This window comes from Lathamus discolor, chromosome Z (genome assembly GCF_037157495.1).
Source record: "Lathamus discolor isolate bLatDis1 chromosome Z, bLatDis1.hap1, whole genome shotgun sequence".
Classification (NCBI taxonomy): domain Eukaryota; kingdom Metazoa; phylum Chordata; class Aves; order Psittaciformes; family Psittacidae; genus Lathamus; species Lathamus discolor.
Genome location: NC_088909.1, coordinates 73794002 through 73816464, shown reverse-complemented (window position 1 = coordinate 73816464; position 22463 = coordinate 73794002). Strand labels below are relative to the sequence as shown.

The 22463-nt window shown below is 37.9% G+C and overlaps 1 protein-coding gene across 1 annotated transcript in view; it reads right to left on the bottom strand.

The window, feature by feature from the left end:
- Positions 1-3990: 3990 nt before the first annotated feature.
- Positions 3991-22463, bottom strand: part of RORB (RAR related orphan receptor B) — a 33980-nt gene continuing 15507 nt past the window's right edge. The window contains exons 4-9 of the mRNA XM_065661923.1: positions 12716-12837; positions 11327-11459; positions 9298-9405; positions 8106-8216; positions 4616-4728; positions 3991-4146 (exon numbers count right to left, since the gene is read on the bottom strand). Coding sequence (XP_065517995.1) covers positions 3991-4146; positions 4616-4728; positions 8106-8216; positions 9298-9405; positions 11327-11459; positions 12716-12837 — 743 coding nt within the window. The remainder of the gene's footprint in view (positions 4147-4615; positions 4729-8105; positions 8217-9297; positions 9406-11326; positions 11460-12715; positions 12838-22463) is intronic.

Here is a 22463-nt window from a genome sequence, read left to right as displayed (position 1 = left end):
ATACAAAAATTAAGTCTCTGTGGTAGTGCAATGAAGAGCCTACATCTGCTTCCTCAATGCGAAGGATAATTTAGGTCAATGTGGCTGAATTATCTGAGAGCAATGCGAAAAGTAGAAGATTGAATACATGCTTTACATATCCGTTTGTTAAAGATCTTGGGCTAATCAATCATTAAAAAATGTGTGCTCTTTTGAAAACTTGTCACTGAAAAAATCAACAAACAAAACCGACTACTACAGACAGCAGATGTGACAAATCCTAGGTTTAGATGTTTAATTGAAGGGCTCAGATGCTACTGTGGACTCATGAAAGCCAAGAAGTACAACACTAATATTTTCTGAAATGCATTTTTTTTTTTAGTAGATGATGCAATTATTTACTCAAATTCATGTTATTTTATTATTTAAAGTCTATGAATAACTGGAACATATGAAATTCAGTATCAAGATTTGAAATCTTGAGTATAAATTACCATGCATTAAAACCAGCAACAAAAATCTAGCCTGTATCATGTGATTGTTAGTTGTTGTTCTATATTCAGTCAGTGACAGGCAAAAGAGGTACTATATCTATGTGGCCAATCCCAAATCACAGAAAAATAAATAAAATTTATCAGCCTTAGTTACCACAAATAAATAAGGTATAAGAAAGGATTTTTATTTTTCCAAATAAACTACAAGTTTATTTGCTCAAATTCTGTAAAAATAGTAACAAAAATAGAGCAAGCTGTTGATAATTAACTTTATTTGAAGACAAAAAAAAATCTATTGGCAATGATTGTAATTGTTTGTACAGGCTATTGCCTATCAATGGCAATGAAGATTTTGTATACCAGCATCGTAATATTTTTTGGAAAAAGGCAAGAATCCATTATTGTTCCAGGACTGGACACTGCTACCTGTGTGGTGCCTGGCAATTAATTTAACTTCTTTTCCTTGAATTCTGCACCTTTAAAAAGTGGCAGTAACCATTACTGATTGTAAAGGTCATTAGGCTGCAGTGATTTAAGGGTAGTGCTTTAACGACTGAAAGCCCTGTGGACGATTAAATAATATCTTTCTCACTAGTGATCTCCATGTGGTTATCTTGCCTATGACATAAATAAAAAATCCCAAGGACTGATTAGCTTATTTGAAAAGAACAAAACTTTTTCAAGATTTAACATATAATTGTGAAGGACTATTTATAAAAATGACTAACCTCTTTATTTATCAGCACTAAGAAAAGTAAAATTTATCACATATTCTATATTCCTGTGGGTTGGCTAAATATGTTACTTTTGATATACTGAAAACAAGTTTATAAAGGATTTCAAACAAACACATATTTGTGTTTTCTTGTGTTGGAAAAGATAAGGAAAACATTAATCTCTTGAAGTTAAAACTGAACACTTATAAGGTTCAGTCTAACTTGATTGTTTTTCTAAAAAAATTCACACAAGCAATACATAAATGCAGTTAAGTTTTTGTGATATGAGAGAGTTAGATTTGGGCATCCTATTCATGGATTTGCCATGTAAAAAAGGCTGCAAACAGATAAATTACCTTACAAAGCAATACCAGTCTTAGGGTTTAAGTAGTATAAAGAAACATCAAGAGTAATACTTCAGTAAGTCAATTGATGATATTTTAAAGCAATCACCAAAGATCAGAAAATGTTCTCTAAATTTGGAGGAAAAAAAGTGGTTTAGATACTGCTGTTCTGTAAGACTAAGTAATTTTGAAGAGTATGTTATGTTTGCAACACAATTACCAGCACAACCAACTTTGCTGTGAAGTTTTACTTTTTAATCTTTTTTAAGTCATAAGGGACCTACAGAGAAACATTTATTAGCTGAGAGTTTGTAACTACCCTTGTGTCTGGTCTGACATTGCTAAAACAGAGCAAATACATGTTGATGTTATCTAGACTGGATTCTGTTTAGAAACATGTACGAAAACTTGCAAACCGGCTGAGGGAGGGAAAGGGAAAACTCCACAAAGTAGTTGGAACAGCCTGTGAATTATTTGGCCATGCAGAAAAGGGAACCGATCAGGACTAGAGGTGTGTGAGTCTGCTGGAAAAGCTGGAGGCATTAAGCTGTCACTGTGACAAACCAATTCTCTGCATGTACCCTGGTGCCCACCTGAGTCCCAGTGGGCTCCCTGTGACACTGCTCTGCTGTGCAGCTGGAGAGTCCTCTGCCCTCCTGCCCGTATGTGCCTCCTCGCCTTGCCTCAGACTGCACTGACTTCTGTGTGATTTGAAATAAAGGAACACATCTGCTTGTCACCCTGCCTTCACTTCATTTTTAATCTGCTACCTGCTGCTTCTTATTTCTGCTCCACTCCCTCCACTAGTGTCCCAGGAGGAGACTTCTCTGCAAAAGCTCTCAGCAGGTAGAAATGGTGGTAAGGACAGAGCCATAGCAGAAACTGAATCCCTCTTCTATAGCTAAAATGTCTGTGTTTTGCTTCTCTACCAGTATCCAAATACATAAATCATGACTGCTAATTAACCTTAATTAATCCACAAGATTAAGTCCATGGCAGTCTTCCACTACCCTCTGTGTTAGCCTTTGGTTTTGCAAGCAACTGCACATAAAGTGAATTCAGACAAAAAGAAAGACCCAATCCTTTGCTCCCCTCCTGAAGTGCATCTAAGATCAACCCTATATATGTATATATATACAGTTATATACACACAGTTATATGCATACATATATGAATGTGTATGTGACATACATATAAGTATGTGTTTAATGGAAACCGTGAGTCCCATCCAGATGGTGGCTATGTCAGAAACAGTGATATTTGCCTTTGTAACTAACCATGGACATTGCTCATTTTGACTTTCCTCCCCCTTTCCTCCATTCTTCCCTCTGCTGCTACTCTTCAGAGCTACATTTTAGGCTTCCTATGGTTTTCACTGAGTTCACTACATGTCTTTCCATTGAGTTCAGCAAACAACAAGCCTCACAACTAATTTTCAAAGCAGTATATATAAAACAAAAATTACGTATGGAATCAGAAAAATATGCATGTGGGATAGTCTACATTATTACTCCATGTTTCAGATACTTTACTGACATCAGGATGTTACAATGTTCACTTTTATATATGCTCTATCTCTGTAACAGGAAGAAAATTCCAAGAAAACTTTTCCTCTCCTCACTAAGATCTTCCAGACAAGGCTTTTGCACCATTGATACAATCCTGATGTTTCATTTCCAGGCTGCGCACGTGCACTACATTACACATATCTCAGAAGTGATCCTGTCATTATACATTGGCATCTGATAAATAACTTCTGACTGGCAAAGCAAATCTTCATTGCCCAAAGTAAATCTAATACATTACTTGGAGAGTAAGAAATACATGAAGCCGGTCTGAGCATCCTCTGAAAGTAGGCATGGGATTTTTAAGCTACAGCATGTATGCATATAATACCTACATATATATATATATAAAATATATATATATAAAAGTATATAGCACATATATATATGTGTATTCCATACATGCACTGTAATTTTCAAGACAGCTACAAATCTCCACATGCATTAAACTATCTAAAAACATAGAAATAGGCAAGCCTAATAAGTGGAATTTTCTTAAATTATATTTGAACAATAAACAGCAAGAGTAATACTGCAAAGTACTTCTCTATTCTCATGTATATCTACAATAAAATTCTAGGAACAGTTGTCTCCCAAACCATCCCCCAATAAAATAATAAAAAAAAAAAAAGGTAACACCCATATTTGTATAATCATTGTCAGTTCAAAAATAAAAAAAGAAAGGTAAACAAAGAGAAGAGAAAAAAGACATCCCCACTCAGAGTTGCATATTTACATTCTTCAAACTGTAGCGGTGAAAAATAATTCTATTAAGTGCAGGACATTCCTAGTGTTGCAGTAGTGACATTTTTAGTAAGTTCTTCATGAAAACATTTCTTTTTTTCTTAATAGTGATGCATTCCATGACTACGTGAAAATTCTATTATCCCCTTCACTTGCAGCCAGTGGTTGAATCTGGGTTGAAAAGCTCCTTGTATAATGGAGGAAACAGTGTGTTCACTATGTCTGGATGAGATTGCTTAAATACCTGTAGTTTCTCTCCGTGCAAGTTGCAAAGTGCAGTAATGGTTGGTATCTTGGCTATTAACTGTGAGACATTAAAAAGTAAGAGGGAGTAAGAAAATTTAGTGTAAATTACAGTTTTCAAAAGAACTATGTTAACATCTTGTTGGGTAACTAAATGCAGTATTCTGAACTCCATGAAAATTATGAAAAGGACCAGACATTGTTCTTACTACACAAGGCTAAAAACAATTGTCCTGGAAATTTTAGCCAAGTGTCAAAAATGCATTAGGAAGTAACTGCCTCCAGGGGTATGCGTTTAATGAAGTGTCATTCTTGTGAGGGTACCAGTTAAAAAGATTGGTGGGCTGAACAAAAAAACAGTAAGAGAAAGCAGGGACATGAGTAAGACTAGCTTTACTTCTCCTGTACACTGCACGCACTTAAAATGCTGTTTTAAACTTACATTAATGTGCCAATACATGGAGAAATGGCTAAAAAATCTAAAACAGTCATGATCAAGGAATGCTTGGCCATTTGTTTTAACAATTTACCTTTGTCAAAGTCTCATCGTCAAGGTGGTTCTTCTGGATCACATGTTGAAGTGCAAAGTAAATCTTTTCCTGAAGCTTCTGGACCTTCCTTGGCTCTATTAACCAGGCTCGATCTGTCAAAAAGGAAAGCAAGAGCTCAAGTCAAGATGCACAGGCACGCTCATGGATGAACACAATGTCCCATGCTGGCAAGCATTCACGGCACTCATAATTCCCATGACAATGGACTGCATGATAATTAAGACATGACTTCAGACACAAAGCCTCTTAATCCATTAAAGGATCACCTGAGAGTTTAATTAACAAAGCATAGAGAAATGCAATGTTAGCTCTGCATCTCTTTGTTTAAACCAAGATGTTAAACATAGGAGGAGAAATAAAAAAAGGCCCAACCATTTTATTATTCTCTGTTGGTAAAATCAGCATTTTAACTTCATACTGGCTAGGTGAAAAACATGTCATGTTATCTCTGTGTCTTAACACATAAATAATAAATATATTGATCAAAACAGTTATTTGAAAATAACAGAATATAATTATTTAAAAAATAAATAAAATATATATCTCATCATTTACTTTGAGACCAAATATTATATTCTGAATAAAAAGAAATGGCTTCCTTCAAAATACTTTCTTTAATAATTTAACAGAATTATGAGTTGTTGCAATGTCTTGAAGTGCAAATTTCTCATTATTTAAAAATGAAATAAAAGATTATCTAGGAGAATAACAGCTATAGACACAATTGTTTGGAAACCTATATGGCTTCTACTGAATTCAAACCCAAGTCTCTGTGGTCTTCCTTAAGAACTATATTCTCACAAGTCATAGCTTCTGGAGACAAACACACAGGAAGAGAAGTAGCAGACCCCAGACAATCCCCAAACAATTAATACAGTGTATTTACAGCACCATTGAACTTTCTGTTTTCCCATGCTGCAAACTTGTTTCTTCCTCCCTCTATCCCTCAATCCAAACCAATTCTTGGGTATAGGTTTTAGCTTTCGAACAGGAAATAAGAAAATCTATTTTAACACAGGGTATGAATCTACATGTACAAATTGAAAGGCAAAGGAAAATGCTGTTCACTTTCAGAGCTCTTTCAGCCATTTCCAGTCACCGAAGTAATGCATAGAAATAATATGTCAATCATTTCAATGAGTGCACATGCCACAGAGGCTGGAGCTGAATAGTATTTCATCGTGGGAGGAGTATGACTATGTCATTTGCCTCACTGTCTATGGAGAGGTGTGTATGAAAAGTGTTCACCACCAAGGACTGTGAAAAGAAACAAAATCAAGCCTCTAGCTACCTAATAGATGATCAAGAAAAGAAAACGAGTTTTTTTGCAAGGCTGAAAGAATCATGCTCCCAGTAGGTAAGCCAATGGATCCTGTGCCACTGGTGACCGTAGAAATAGAATTAGCTGAGACAACACGCAGTTGCTACACAAATAAGCATACAGTAATATTTACACTTCACAGGTTAGGTGCCAAATCTTATGCTATTGCAAAAACATTCCATTCAATAGTGTTCAATCAAGGCTTACTGTAGCAGGCTGGAGCTAAAATGAGTTATCATAGAGAGAAATACTTGAAGATTTATCTTTCTGTCACAAGAATAAGCTTAAAAATATTCTAAGGCTATTGGAGGACAGGTTTAATCACTTATCTGTCATGGATCATGCTGTTTATAATACAAGAGTTCTTAAATTTACTACAAGAGCTAGGTGAAACTTTTACAATGGATGTTAACTTTGCCTCCCAAATGTGGTTTCTACCACCCAACACTGTCTGCAAATTCAGCTGGAATGCATTATGTACCTCTAGTTATATTTACAAAAGTGCAGAAAAAAGACAATAGATCAGTGTCAACCCATAGAGGATACAAGAAGTAGTGGTTCAACTGTACTTTTTTGTTTGTGTTTTGAACTTGTGCATCTTTAAAGATTGCACAGGCCACTAGCCTGGAGAGTAATGTAGGCAAGAAGTTGAGGGACGACTTCAAAGATCTGCTTTTGCAAAAAGGAAGATGGTGAGTCAGAATTTCAGAATTTCACAGCCAGGTAAGTGTCTTACCACCTGAGGCTGACTTGTTTGCAAGTGGAGATGCCTCTGCAACCTTCTCTGGACTCCTCTGGCAATGTTTAACCTCTGACATCAGAAATCAAAGTAAAGAATCATCTCTAAGCAGAGTGGTTAGGTCCATCCTAAAGGAGAAGACCTGTATTTGTGCTCTGATTCAAACGGAAAATGGGTCAGACACTGGGCTTTGCAGCCTTAGCAGTTGTATTAGTGGATGTTCTTAGGTCCCCTTACTCTTGATAAGACCACTCTGTTTCAAATTGAAAATATCTGCCCAGGCCTAAACTCAGCTTAAGCCTAGGCTGCCAACTTGCTGCAATGGGGGGGAAAAATCAATCTAAAGAAAAGGTCTACAAGTAGACCTTTTTTACAAAAAAGTAAACAAAAAGAAGTTTGTTTACATAGAACTACTTAAACACTGAGATCAAGGGCAGACAAATCACCTTTCAGGATTCCTTTAGAAAAGAAATTTGAATATGAGTACTTTCCACAGGGAACATCCGTGTACCCATATTACCGGACGGAAGGACTGGTGCAATTACTTCTGTGAAGCAATGCTTGATTTTTATAGTGGGTGTCATTAGTGATGAGAATGAGCATGTTGACACCATCTGTGCTAGCCTAATTCTGCCTAACATAATCTCCGCCATAGATGTGCAAAAGGGCAAAGTGACCTGGAGGAAGTTTATAGCAGAACACGCTGGAAAAAAAAATTCTGGCAGGATTTTTTGTAAAGGCCTTTCAAGAGGTGAACTTAGTGGGAACTGGAAGTCTACCTCCCCTGAGGTATGTTCAAAAATCCCACACTAAACTGACAGTTTATCTACTCAGTCCACCTTCTGAGTTGATTCAATCACAAAAATCTCTTTTCTGTGGTCAGACAGCTAGCACTCATTGAATGAATGCTTGCCTGTGCAGAGTTATGATATGTGAATGCATGAAAAAGAGCTTGTTGCCCCTGGAAATCACCACTTTTCACCTGGAACTAAATTCAGACAGGACCTCATACAGATTTTTACTGCTCCTGTTCTTATACTCACAAAAATGCCAATTATAGGAACTAGATAATCTGCTCAGGGCTGTGAGGTTTGAGGTCCCTGAAAATGCTAGGAGGAACACGTACCTCCGTGAGTATCATGCTTCTCTGTATGTGGTCTGGAGGAATGTCAGCCTGCACTGCTTATCTGCACAATCCTGCTCCATGTCTGTTATCCTCACACTTTGGATATATTTCCAGTATGTCTAATTTCCAATAATCTACCACAGGTAATTCACACCTTCTTCCATTGCTTAATACATTGCTTAATATTGCTTAATACAGCTTAAACTGCTGTTTAAGTAGGTAGAAATAGAAGTGGACTAGGAGGAAAAAAAAAATCATTATGGTGTTTGGAATGAGAAATTACCTGGAGATATCAGAACAGCAGATGAAAACAAGGCAATTTCCTCCTCAGTCAGCTGTAAGGAACATAAATTCTTTGCAAAGTCAAATGCTTCATTCACCAGATCATCAGAACCTGCAGACCACAGAGGACAAAATTAGTGCTAGAAATCTATCAGCTCTTTAACCTGATATGAAAAGTACATTGGATTGGTAAAAAAAAAAATCGTGAGCGCATGTCTGTACTTCTAAACCAACTGCCTTATATCAGCTATTACAATTCTACCTACCCTTAAAATTTATCATTAAAACACCCACTGAATCACAGAAATATCAAGAATTAGGGGCATGGCCTGAACAAAAATGACATCTTAGGAGAGTATTTTCTATTCCCAATGTGGAAAGAAATGTTATTTCTAAATAGAAAAGAGGTGAATGACAAGTCCTAAATAACTTTCACATATATAATTTTATTAATAGTACAAATATTCAGGAAAATTTGTGAAAACATCACAAAGACTAAAATAAATTAACTAATGCATATTCAGAAATGCCTTAAGCTTGTAAAGTAGTGTTAACATTTATCCATATGCAAATAAGAAAAATATATACCTATATGATAGAGCTATATATATCTGAAGCAAATCCCTCTCTCTGAGTTTGGTCCTGATAATGCAGCAGTCTCACAGATGGACAAAAGATATCCATTTAGCTATTAACATTTCAGGTAGCACTCAATATCATGCTAAGAAATGATGCAATTGTTTCAATATATGAATTTAAATGAGCTTAAAATTTTTGGGCAAACCAGTATTTTAGTTAAGTCCTTGTCTGTATTTTATAGTAGCTCATCAGTTTAGTCCCCATGTTGCTGGTGCTAAAATTGCCTCCACAGGACACAAATAGTGGGAGTGATTTGATATATCAAGCATAACTGAATTATGATGATAAACTTCTTGGCTCCTGTCATAAACTAATGTTTTATTAAAACTTCAGTTGGCAGATTAAGAAATCTACCTGAAAAACCCTCATGACAACTATCACTGTTAGCAACCAATGGAGTCATCTTTCCTTTTTTCAGTTCCAGCCTAGAGATTTGTAGGTTTGGGGCTTCAACATTTACTGGAGATTTTCACTGTGGGTCACTATTTTCAGAAAGACAAATCTGTCACTATCTGGCTTAATTTAATTGGTTGAAAAGAAAAAAAACAACGTACCCAAGGCTTTAAACATTTGCATCCCTCCATACTTTCCTTCAAACAGAACAGTATTGTTGAGTGGGTTGAAGGCACGGCACATTCTTACCAAAACCACTTCCAAGCAGCCTATCAGACATGAGAAAGAGCAAAAGTACCACACTTAACTGCAAACCATCAGAATATATGAATTTTCATTAAAATATGTAAGGATACATCAGTTATTAGAAACATCAGCAGAGATCGACGCTCTCTGAAGACGTCTAGGTGATATGTCTCTCAATGACAGAAACATAATTCTGTCTGCTTTGGATATAGAAAGGTGTAATTTCTGGTCCAGCTTAACCACCTTTTCTTTAGATTGATTTTTTCCTCCCCATTGCAGCAAGTTGGCAGCCTAAGCTTAACCTGAATTTAGGCCTGGGCAAATATTTTCGATTTGAAATATGCTGAAAATCAGGCATTTATTGAGACTCTTTTAAAGAAATATGAGTTATTTTTAGGCTTTTTAATGCATACAAAAAAGCAGGTTCATTCGATGTATATATAAATCCCAGCTTCATTTGGCTGGAGGGGAAGAATATCACAAAGTGTTTTTAGAGGGAAAACAGAAGTTAAAGTAATGTGAAGAACACCCCTAAATTGGGGTTTACTTTTCTGTTTCTTTTTTTTTTGCTTTAAGGTTGGGGAATAACCAAAAGATCCCCCCACGCCCCTCCTTATCTTTCTATATTATTTCCTAACTGCAAAAATATACAGTTTGGGAAAATGAAGGGAAAAAATTCAAAAATCCCTTAACTAAATCCAAATCTCCTGTAAGAGAAACTCTGTATCTGAGGATTCTTTTGCAGATATGCTTTTGAGTACCAGGTCCTGATTTTCTAATTCCTGCTTAGCATTAATAGCAAACCAGAAAATAAAACCTGACATATTTACACGTGTTGAAGCTCAACAGGGTTGTCTGATGGTACAGTCAAATATAACTAAATGTTTCACTGAAGGTGCAGTTGTGTTGTTAGCTTCACCAGCCAAACGAAGGAAGTAAACTGGGCACCACTGGCATCTGCAGAAGCATAAGGAGCTTTAAAAAAAATAGTTCTCATGCCACAATTCTGTTTTTCCAGAATATTGCCTGTGTGTTCCCAGGGTCTTTGTATCCTCTCCTTTTGCACCTGTGCTTGCTGCCTAACTCCAGACCCACACTGTCACAGTCCTCTGTGTATGGAGCACTGAATCGCACAGGCTTTCAGCCTTAATGAAGAGCTGTTTTCAAATAGAAAGCACTTCCTACACTTTAACAAGCTGCCTCAAACAGCATCCTGGCTTTTACACATGGAGGGTGCAAGAAACTGATATGACAGGGTAAATGCAGTTAATTACCAGTTGCAGTTTGCTTGGTCATACCATTTTGTCCTCTTGAGTTTGGCAGTGTTACTACATAGTCACAATAAATCTTATCATGACTCTTCTGGAGGACAGAATCCAAGTCCCATGACAGGGAAGGAAATCCTTTTCCCCCTTGCCCTTATGCATGCACAGGCACACCCAGGCATGCACAGAGAGCACAGCCGGAGCACAGTGCCGTAATCTGCCCTCATTTATTCTGAAACCAACTGGCACCAGCAGGGATTTTCCCTCCTGCGCAGTGGCTGGAGGGTATTTCTGTAGTCTCATTAAAAAGATTAGAGATGACCACAGAGGCAGGCCCCGGTGAGCCTGCGTTCATTTCACTAATGACAAGTAGGGATTTTACAGGGTGGCAGATGACTGATTTGACCAGCTCAATTTGCAGGGCTCCTCCACAACATGTCAGGTTTGAGACTGCAGTTTCTGCAATGATTGTGTATGCATACTTAATAATCAGACCTACTGTAAAGGAAGGCAGTAACATGACTAATATGGAAAAAATACAGAACAGTTAATGTAGCTAATTAGACAGACTGAAATTAGGGCTCATTCAAAATAAAAATGATTTACAGAACAAGTAAGAAGAGCACATTTGTAACATGCTGCATGCTAAAGCAGTCTCAAGCCTCTCGTCTTTACCCACCTGATTTAAGGAGAAGAATTTGGTCATTCTGGCATAGCTCCATGAAGCCTGTTATGCGCTTTGCAAACTCCACCACGTACTGGATAGCATGAGTGATCTGAATGGCACACTGCTGCCACAGAGCTTCTCTGGTCTTCCAGGAAAACATGTACAGAAAAGCAGAACAGTGAGCAAGCAGGTTCATCAGCACATTGAGTTCTTCAGGTGGCCTTGCAGAAAGGCACAGACCTCAGACTCTGACCCCAACCCCAAGCAGAGCTAGCAGCATCTCTGCTTCTCTTTGAAGCACTTTTCACTAGAAGGCTGTTTTCTTAAGCTGATTGCCCCATTGATCTGAACTCTGGCACTGCCTCTTCAAAGGGGAAGAATGCATTGTCCAAAGTTAAAATGTGATTTTAACGTTGGCTTTTGTGCAAGATAGACAAACAGTAGCACAAAGAATGCAAACATCCCAGAGTACTCTTAGGGAAGAAGTGGCACAGTGCTACTAAACTATCCAACAAAGAATTTTTGCTAGTTTGAAACTTAACATAAAATTAAAGTATCATTGCAATTTGAACACTGACTGCGTCAAAAATTATTTTCCTTGATAATAATTTTTCTTGCACACACAAGTGCACAAATGTAGATTGATGCTCTTAGTTTCTGCAAGCTGTGATGTGTCTTTAGTATGCTCGATACATAGTATGCATAGCCCCTCAGCTTTCAAATGTCAAGCTGGAGTCTCTTCTTTCTCTTGCATGATCGGCTAATGTGTGAACTGAAATCTGCCTGAAGAATCATTCCTAGCAATGCTGGTGCAAGGGGCACAAAGATTTCTGTTAACTGGACTACACCTGAAAAGGTGCCAATGGGAAATAGTCTCAACTTGACCTGGGAATTGCAGAGGTACAACAAAAATGTAGCGTAATGAGATAATTTCTCCACCCAGTTTTAAATAACTTCAATTTCAGGAGTTTCACTTTGTCATTTTCTGTTGTCTGTAAATGACAGGTACTTGTTATTCACCTAAAAAGGAAATGCGTTTTTAAATTCATAAAGAAACAAAGTTAGGTTGACTTTTGTCTTAATATCCTTACAACAGGGGATCCAATCCTGATCACATTAAAGTCACTGATTTTCTGCATGAAGTTTAGACCTGTGATAAGAAGCAAAACATGGAAAGCTGAATTCCATAACCATGCCTAACCTCTGACATTTACAAACACCCCAACATGCTGGAAAGCTGCTGCTTTTCATGAAGTGTCACTCCTTTGCTCTCTGTAACCATTCCTCAAAGATATTTAAAAGTCTGTTTTGATCTCTATGAAACTCATCAGTATATCCTTGCTGAATACATTATTACATGTTAACAATTTCAAACCATAAGATGCAGAAAAAGGATTATACCTTGCTCTGGTAAACCTTTATTTCTTCGTATGTGTGGGTCTGCCAGGCTAGCTGGTGCAGTTCCTCCATTGTATATTGACATGTCTCCAAATGAGATTTGATGATATTCTGTGCAATTCGATCTGTGAAGAGGCAAATGAAAAAATAGCTTGCATGAAACAGCAAACAGTGATTTGCAATAGCAAAATGCTGGAAACATTAAAGTTGCTGGAAAATGCAGATAAAAAAAAAAACAACACTTTTTTTGCAATGCTACCTTTTTTATTTTTTTTAAGATTTCATTTTCTGAAGATGACTTTTGCAAAATATTTCAGTATTTAAGCAAAAGGCAAATAATGCTTGATAAATAGTGCATATGCAAATGCAAATAACAATGAATCTTATAAAACTACTCAGAATCTTTCATTCTGGAAGTGATTTTTTTTTTCTGCGTTTAAATAATTTTTTATTTGGACATCCTGATTGCTTCATCACTTCTGTCTGCCCCAAGCCTGTGCAGGTGTCCAGCTCTGGCAGCTCAATCCTTGCATGGGCATGCTCATTACCTTGGGGTGACTCGTATCAGAGAAACAGAAAACACATCTCCTCTGTTTTCTCAGATTAGTTTCCAGCTGGATCAATTTCTGATTTAGTCTGAACATGAACATGGAGACTGGTGCTAGCAAGGGGTAAAATTACTGTCCTGGGTCTTCACAGAAACATGGAATGGTTTCATTTGGAAGGGATCTTAAAGATTGTCTAGTTCCACCCCCACCACCGGGGGCAGGGATCCCTTCCAGTAGATCAGGTTGCTCAAAGCCCCATCCAAGCTAGCCCTGAAGGAGAAAAGGTGGGAATAGATCTCACATACAGGATTAAGTTATTATTAAAATTATTCTGAAATTGCAGCCTGAGAAACTACTGCCTAACATGGAATGCAGGATGCAAAGGGGAAGGGAAACATTCAGTGCTGGCCTAAGACCCACTGAAATGTAAAGTAAACCTCTCAAGGAAGCGTTTGAAAGTAGATCTTTGCCCTTTAAGCCAACTGACTGGATTAAAAAAAAATCACAAAAAATTCCAGGATGAATTCGTTAGCATTGGAAGTTGAAACGTCTTGATAAAACATGCTTTAGAAATGTGATGATTTCGTATTTTACAGCTTTGAGGCCTATATGTCTAATGAAGCTCAGTGCTTCAGCCTGAAGACATTGCTTAAGCTGAATCTCTCTTAAAAAACAGAACAAAGTAGAAGCCACAGAACTGAACTGAAGCCCTTGTGGCAGAAGTGGCATTTTACAGAAAATGTGTTTGTCAAAAAAGGAAGGCACATTGACAATGCATGAGCCAAATCTGAGCACGGGAAGTAGAAAGAACTAAGAACCTCATCATTTACTCATTCACATCCTCAAGATTTATAGTAGGTAGATCTGGTGCTTGGAGTCCCAAAATACCTGTTTCTTTGGCCAAATGTTGACTGAATTTTAAAACACTAGCAAGAAGGAAAGCTGAAAAATGAATGTAAACATGTATATACTCCCTGCAGTCACTGCTATAGGAATGTTATTTAAGGGAGAGATGTCTGCATTACTGTCACAGCTAATAAGCTGAGACTCAATGGAAAGGTGCCGAAGAAAACACAAAAGAATTCCAGGTTTTTGTAGGAACAATAAAACCTCTTCAATTTAATCTTTACAGGTACCCCCTTAGAGGTCAGCACTATCTTTAGGTTTTCTGATGAGAAAATTGACTCAAGCATAAAATAAGTGAAAGCATATACTCATAAGTACAAGGATCTATCCATTGGTCTTTTATGGAATGTTGGATGCAAGTCTTAATCCATGATGGTAAGCTGTTGAGTTTTACAGTAAAACCATATAAATGAGCATGCTGGAATAAGTGGATGATGTATCCAAACAGATACTTTTTTAAAAGATTGGCAAAGATTTATTTTAATTTCTTTAACTAAGACAAGCAAATAGCACCCATCTTTTTTAGGAAGATCAAATTTCAGATGTTAAGTCCCACACTGTTCTATTTAAAGTACAGTTTTAACAATATTATCTTCCTGGAAACACCCTTAGCCACAGTAAACCTGACTGCACAAGTTAAGTGATAGGTTTTGTCAGTTATGTTCCTGGAAGGTTTTAACCAGACAGAACTAAGGTATGGGTATAGGAACATTTAAGCCTTGTATCTAAAATACCAGTGAAAGAAGTACGAGTTCAATCTGTATTACAATTCTGCAGCCTGAATGGAGAAGGATTTTCTTCTCTGCACCCACTGGATGGTCTTTTTCTCTCTAGTGCTTCTCAGCCCAGGTCTTCTAGCTATACCATTTGTTACCAAAGCTGGAACTATTCAAAATCTTGACATTAAGAAATACCCCAAATACTCTAATATTACTGCATAGGCAGATTTTGAATCAGATAAGGTGACCTGATGCTAACAATCTGGAAATAAAACCAGTTCACTGACCTCAAAATATACTTGATTAGCTGTTCTACATTACTGCAAAGATTCTCAGCTCCACTCCTTTTCCTACCATTTATGTAGTTTCCTTAGGACCGAAGAACTGACAAACTCTTCAGGGTTTTGTAGGGATGGCATCCTGTGTTTTACCCCTATACATCTTTTCCTTGTGTACTTGTGCTTATGTTGAGCTGACATTAAAACCCATTTAGATGTGTGAAGGCTTAGGGCAATCACAGCAAGCAGCAGCTCTGAATGCTGACATCCAAAGAGGAATCAGGCGCAAGACAGACTTGAAACTCTTGTGCCGCAGGCTAGGCAAGGCTGAGTGTGTGATGGAAAGGGTACACTGGGTCTCAGGGGAGTAGCAGACTGCTTCATTCAGCACAAGCAGCAGAGAAGGCTGCTCACTTATACTCAACAGTGGAGTCACTGGAAGAAGTTTCATGCAAATGTAGCATACACTGAGTATGCAGACCTGACATGATGCAAAAATTAAATAAGTATAAACCTGTCTTGTCTTCTCAGATGGTCCTTCAGCAGATGAACCAATGCAGGCAGAGCAAAGAACATCACTCTCATAAGGTTTCAAAGACCATAGCCTTTTTTTCTGCCATTTTCATTTTTTTTTTCACTTTTCCATCTTTTCACTAATAAAGTCAGAATCAGCGCAGATCTCAGAAATCCCATGCACAAAGAGGTTCCTAAATCACTGTGAAGAATGTACTGACATCTAATGTAAACTGTCCCGTCACATGGCACAAGTAATGTGCTGGGCAAAAACATGATTCATCTCCATGAGACCTGGCAGCTCTGAAGCTCTGCTGGCAACTGAGTTCAACAGATTAATTCTTTTAGTAGAACTAGGAAAAAAATGCCAATGAGGAAAAAAAGCAAACAGCTTCTTAGAGCAAGATGTAGAGCTATTGCGTTGCTACAGGGGCTATGGCCTTAATCCTATGGAGGTACTCTGCTGGGGCGATGCTCAACAGCAATGTCCCTCCTGTTCTCCATGCTAGAAGAGTCCAGCAAAGTGAGTCAAAGCACCAAATCTTGGCTGTTGTTTGTTTTGTTTTCAAAAATCTTGGGCCAGAGATTTCAAGGATCCCCTTACACTAGAAGCTGCAGAGATACAACTAGGAATCCTGTTTGGATGTGTTGTGAGGACTATAAAAGACAACTCCATTTTTGTGACCTCAATGTGAACTTCATTTCTGCTTGAAATGTTGTCAGTTTCCATTTGTGTAATTTACAAGGTTTGCAAGACTTGCATTACGAAAAGGAAAACAAAAGAGATTATGCTGGCCACTCAGGTGTGAGAATCAAAGTCTGCAACACTTTCTTTTTTACAAGCATCAACTGCTGCAGCTGCTGAGTGCAAATTAAGGATTCCAACCAAAAGAATTACTGAGCCTGCATGATAGTACACCACAGCATTATAATTACAGATGTAAACTGGAGGATTTGTAAAGCTTATCTGCTGTAGTATGTAAATGCAAAGGTAGGCCTAGGTGTTTCACTCCTCCTGTCTACATGCTGGGTTTATTATATTAGGGCAGTATCTCCTACACATGCATCATGATCCTTTTATACTACATGATACCATGCAGAACCTGATAGCCACAGCATAGCCTGGAAAACTGAGTCTTCCTGGGAAACATGGTCCACAGACAATAACATGTTCCTATTGTCTGAACTCCATCCAGCATGCACTGTGACATGGAAACATTTGCATGAGATAGCTTGCTTCTAAGTTTGAAGATTTCTTAGTATTGGTATTGAAAATTTTCCCAGAAAAGTAGACACTTTTGGTACAAATACTATGTTTCATTAGAAAAGCATGTTTCTATAAAAACCTATTTGCTTCCAAAGAGGTAAACCAGAAACAACACACTCAAGAAAACAGTCAAAAGTTATAAGTAATATGAAGTCTTAAAAAATCAGAAATACTCAAATAAGGCATACCCTGGAATGACCACTTATATTTCATTTCTGTCCTGCATATATCTGACTGGTTTTCTCTAATGGGTCAGTATTCTAGCTGTAAAGTCCTTTCCATTCTTAGGGGTGACAAGGAAACCTAGATATTGTTGATTGGCATGGCTGTAGAGCAGAAAGCTGAGAGGCTGGGCTGGCCAACATACCCTGCAGCTCATGGCAACACTGCCCTTCCTCTTACAGCAGCTCAGGTACTGCTGGTGGGGCTCCAAAAGATGTCCGGCTAGATGGGGAGATAAATTAGTTGGGATATTGCAATTCAGCAGTGTGAAAAAAAAAAACCAAATCAAATGCATGAAGGGGATGTCCAGAACCAGTTGAAAATTATATATTAGGAACCTGAAGGATTATCTGTCAAACAGGTTTTTCCCATTGAGAGAAAAAATTGTGGATTGCTTGAAAGAAATACTGTGTGCTGTATGTAATTTTGTGGTCTGTGACATGCAGCTTGTCAGACAAGACTGCTTTAATACCTATAACTAGACGTAGCAAAAAAAAAAAAAAAAGAGTAAGACATACAGTGGGTGAAATAAAAGCTGTACAACGTGAAAGGGACCACGGTAACAGGATAAATAAAAGATCTATGACATGTCCCCCTGGGCTCGTCACTCAGTGGTTACAAACAAGGTTTTTGAGGCCAATATCTGAAAGTGGCCACATGCAAATATTGATGGGAACTGTCCTGACGCATAACTAGGGATCTCACTGGTGCTAACAGAATTAGATGAAGCTCTTAGGGAAATGCAGCATCTGGAGAGTCAGATGTGGAATATAAAACATAGACAAGATAGGGATGAAGAGGGACACAAGAGATTCACGCTGTTTTAGGAGACAAAATGGCTTTAAATTTAGCCTGGCCTACCTGGATCTACAGGGAGAACAGAAAGATTTGAGGATGGCCCAGTGAAGAGTGAAGTAAGCTGTACTACAATTAGTGCAACAAGTGCACCAGAGTTTCCTATAGATGTGTCAAATATCACTTGCCATTCTGTCTCTGACCTCCTGTCCCCTGTGCTTGGCTGGGTTAAGGGTGCCATGAACATGTACTATGGGCTGGCCTGCTCAGGCTGACTCGCTAGCAACCACCATTTTTTGGGGTGAACATGGGCTTGGGTCATAGCTTCTGCTTTTCTTTAATGTTGTCTTTCTCCATCACCTGCAGGGTAGCCCCTTTTGTAAAGCCTGTTGAAGCTCAAGCAGCTGAGATTCTGCTTCCCTTCACTTGAGCTGGACAGTAGGAAAATAAGTGTCCCTGCCCATGGCAGGGGGGTTGGAACTAGATGATCTTAAGGTCATTTCCAACCCTAACTATACTATGATTCTATGATTCTAAGTGTTGTATGGTCCTGACAGAAAGACTGGGCAGACAGCAAGCCCACAAAAGACCTATTCCATCAGCAAAGCCAAAAGCATAAGTTGCTAGGGAAGAGCAACAGTGCACAAGCTATATACCTCTCACATAAACTTGGGAATAGAGCTCCCAACAACTTCCAGAACAGCATGACCTTTTCTGTTTGCAGTTTTGGCTACTCTGCTGGGCCCCTTTTTTTTTGTTCCCCCTATCTTTTTTCCCCCTACTGTAATTTCTTTTTTTTAGATTTCAGTTGACACCTCACAAAAAGCACGCTCCAAAGGTTATGATAACTCAAACATGCATTGCACCAGTGGGTTAGGAGCTGCTAAAATCCTGAATACATACAGAGAACTGAACATTGCAACCTATATAGCATAAATCAGCATAGCACAGACCTGCAGGGGTCTATCATCAGCTGATGAGTCAGTCCTGCCATTTTCACCAGCTCCTTGTAACATTCAGAGATCTCAAACTACAATACTGAGGAAAAAACTCTCAACTTGGGGTCAAGTAAAATGCTGGTGGGGATAGGTGTAATAACTCCATGGACTGCACAGAGCATTCACCAGCTGTGAATTTGGCCTGCTAAGTGGAAATTATCCAGACTATTCGGCAGTGTCTGTTTCCTACAGGCTCTTTAGTTCTTTCATTTGTCTCTCTTTTCTCAGGAGAGACTCTCAGTTTTTCTCAGCATTCCCTTCTTTTGCACTGGGAACTGAAGAACTTTGAAGTGTGCCTCCTAAAACACTGATAATCATCCTCAATTAAAATGAATAATGAATTTTTAATTTGCCACTTACCCTTAGGATCCAGTTGAGTAGCTAAGAGCTCATCTCAGCTTATATCCTAAGTTGAGCTCTCACAGGGATGCCCTTTGAATTAATGCAGCAATAATACCACAGCTTTGGCTGGCTGCTGTAAGCTTGGGTATCAGTTCATACAACTTTGAAAACTCCAGCTAAACATTCTAAATAAAATCTTTGTTATAGGATCCAAAATAATGCCAAGCTAGTATCAGATCAACACTCTTCTGTATTCTAATTCAAGGGTAATATGACTGCAAAATGAAAAGTTTCATTATACCAATTAGCTCAATAAATTTCTAGTAGTAGAGGCACTGGTGCAGGTAACAAAGCAAAACTATGTCTTGTGGTTGCTGCCAAACACGAATAATAGGTCCCAGTTCTTTTAAATGAACTGGCCGAAAAATACGAACTTTTTTTGCAGAAAAGTGGGATCACTTTTTCCTAAAAGTGGTTGCAAAAACCTCATCCAATTTTTCATCTGTCCCTGGCATTTGCAATACCATAATGCACAAAAGAGGTCCCTTTCAAAAACTGTTATAGATAGACTGACAAGTTTCATAACCCCCATTTGTTTAATAAATTTGTAACACTACACAATATGCAGCCTAGGAAGACGATATGAAACTTTAAAACACTCATATCAGACTAGAAGTGCTTGAATTTAGTTCAGGAATAACCCTCCCTTGTGTTCAAGTTATTGAATGCTTACTGTCAGGAACAGATTGCACACTGAGTCAATGTTATGTGTGTGAATTCTGTATTTCCTCTCCTTTTGAAATACATCAGTTTCATCTGCTTTCAAAAAAATGTGAATAAATTTCAACAAATGACAATACAATTGAATGAAGTCCTAATCCGAAGGAACCTAGAGGATGGACCTAGTATTCTGTTAAATCCTAGAGGATCTTTACAAAAGCTTTAAAGGTCTCCACTTAATAATACTTTTGCTGGGTCTCAGCCAATTTAGTAAAACGTGTATTTTGAACTAATTAGAAATCATTTAGCTGGCAGCAAAAGCACTAACCATGGCAATCACTAGAGCTTACAGGACATGGACTCTACAGGCACCATACAATTATCACAAATTTATTGAGATGAGCTCTTTCCTAACTTCTTCCAGGACAACTTACACAAAGTGATCTTTATATTTAAACCTAGATTTCTCCGAAGCAAGAATGAGGTTTCATTTACTACAATTAAGAAAACATTGCTGGAGTGGACATTGCTTGCTACAAAACCTATAGGTATGCACAGAGCAATTGGAATATTATGAGTTTTAAACTAGGGTTGGAAGGGTTTGCCCTGTCAGAGTCTGCAAAAGGCTGGGACATACATCTTAGACATACATCTTAGCACTTTCACTCTCACAGGCTTACATTTAGATTTTTATAAAGATTTTAAGCAATCCAGGTATAGAAATGCTTTACAAAGTAATGACAAAACATTCTATGATGGTTCTATTTTCCTGTAGTGGGGCATCTGAGGTGGATGAAAGTGCTGTTAGTGTATATTGTCAGAAAGTGAAACAATTTGGTCATCATAAGCAATAACAGAGATTTCACTAATCACGAGAAAAAAATATCCATGCAGTCATAAAAGAACACAAGACAGCACTCCATGCCTTAATATCTTGCTTTAACTGTTGCAGTTTATGTGTGACTTCCATCCCTGCAAGACTACTGCACTATAAAAACTGTGTTCTGATAATCAGTTTCAGAATTTGTCAGAGGCCTATGTCCTGTTGCATTGTATTTTTCCACTAAGCACATCCATGTGCCTCTCCTGCAAGTTTTTCTCACATCTTTTCCCTCTTGCATAAAAGAATTGTTGCTGTTTTATGAAAAAGAATATCAAAACTGAATGGACTGAATAAAGATATTGTTACCTATAGAGCTGGAAACAGCACTGCAAACTGTAACAAGCAGAATTACATTATTCTCAAGAATAAGGTGTAAAATAGTGAAAAGTATGCAATAAGTGATGAAATCTTACAGACAGAAAGCGTACAGTATAAAAAAAAAGTGAACTATGCCCTCGGGAAGTCAAACTTAGGATATTGCATGAGTACAGGGAAAGAAAAAACAAATTTCTGTTGGCTTCCATGTGCTTGCAGATTAAAGAACAGTCGAATGATGTCTAGGATGACAAAGAAATACAGTATGGACTCCAGATTAAGCACAAGGTAACTATGCATATTGTCAGCGCTGACTGCCCAGAAGCAACATACACAAACATTAAGGACAGGGAGCACTGACACTGAGATAAAGGGATTACTCAGATAAGGAAGTAAGCAATGTATCACTACTAATTCACAACAATTTTTGCAGATAGTATGCCACTTCCAAATACTACAGCGATTTCTAAATCATTACTGCCTTGCCCTCTTCATTATCATCTGCAGTGTTATTCTTGCCTCCTTGCGGGTTGCGTGTGAGACACAACCCTGCAAGACAGCATCCTCCACACGTCCCAGGCCCTCCATACCCCGGCAACTGCTCCGGTCTTCTCTTTTTGAGGGTTTCTGATATTGACACTGCCGCTGTGAAGCTTACAACAGGAAATCAACCAAATGGCTATTCCTACAGCTGGCGGCAGCAGCACGCCTCAGTACTCATTATACCGTTAGCTTTACATAGATCTTTTTGTGTGATTTCTAATCTGACAATATTCACAGCACAGTGTCATTCCTGAGAAGATTGTCATGATTGATATATGGTAATATATGGGATGTATGATATAGTATTTTACATATTTTGACTGCTACAAATGGTTGCTTTCTAACTCCTTTTTGGATTCTCAGTAGAATGAACATATTTTGTCAAGGTTAGTTATGCAAGAAAAAATTCATATATTTTAAGAAAGGAGGAATTTTATATACTTGCTTTAATGGATTAGAAATGTAATGACTTTAAAGAACTATACTATCATGCTTTAGAAATGTAAGCTATAGAATGTTTGAATGCATCTCTTAAATTAATTTGTAAAGCAATCTGAAAACCAAGTCAGACAGAATAAAATATCACAAAATGTTCCCCATCCTCAATCTCAGTTAAAAGATATGACTGATTTTATTAATTTCACTGCTTAATCCAGCTACTTATATTGTTCAAATAATCATGAGCGCAGTTAAGCTGAGATC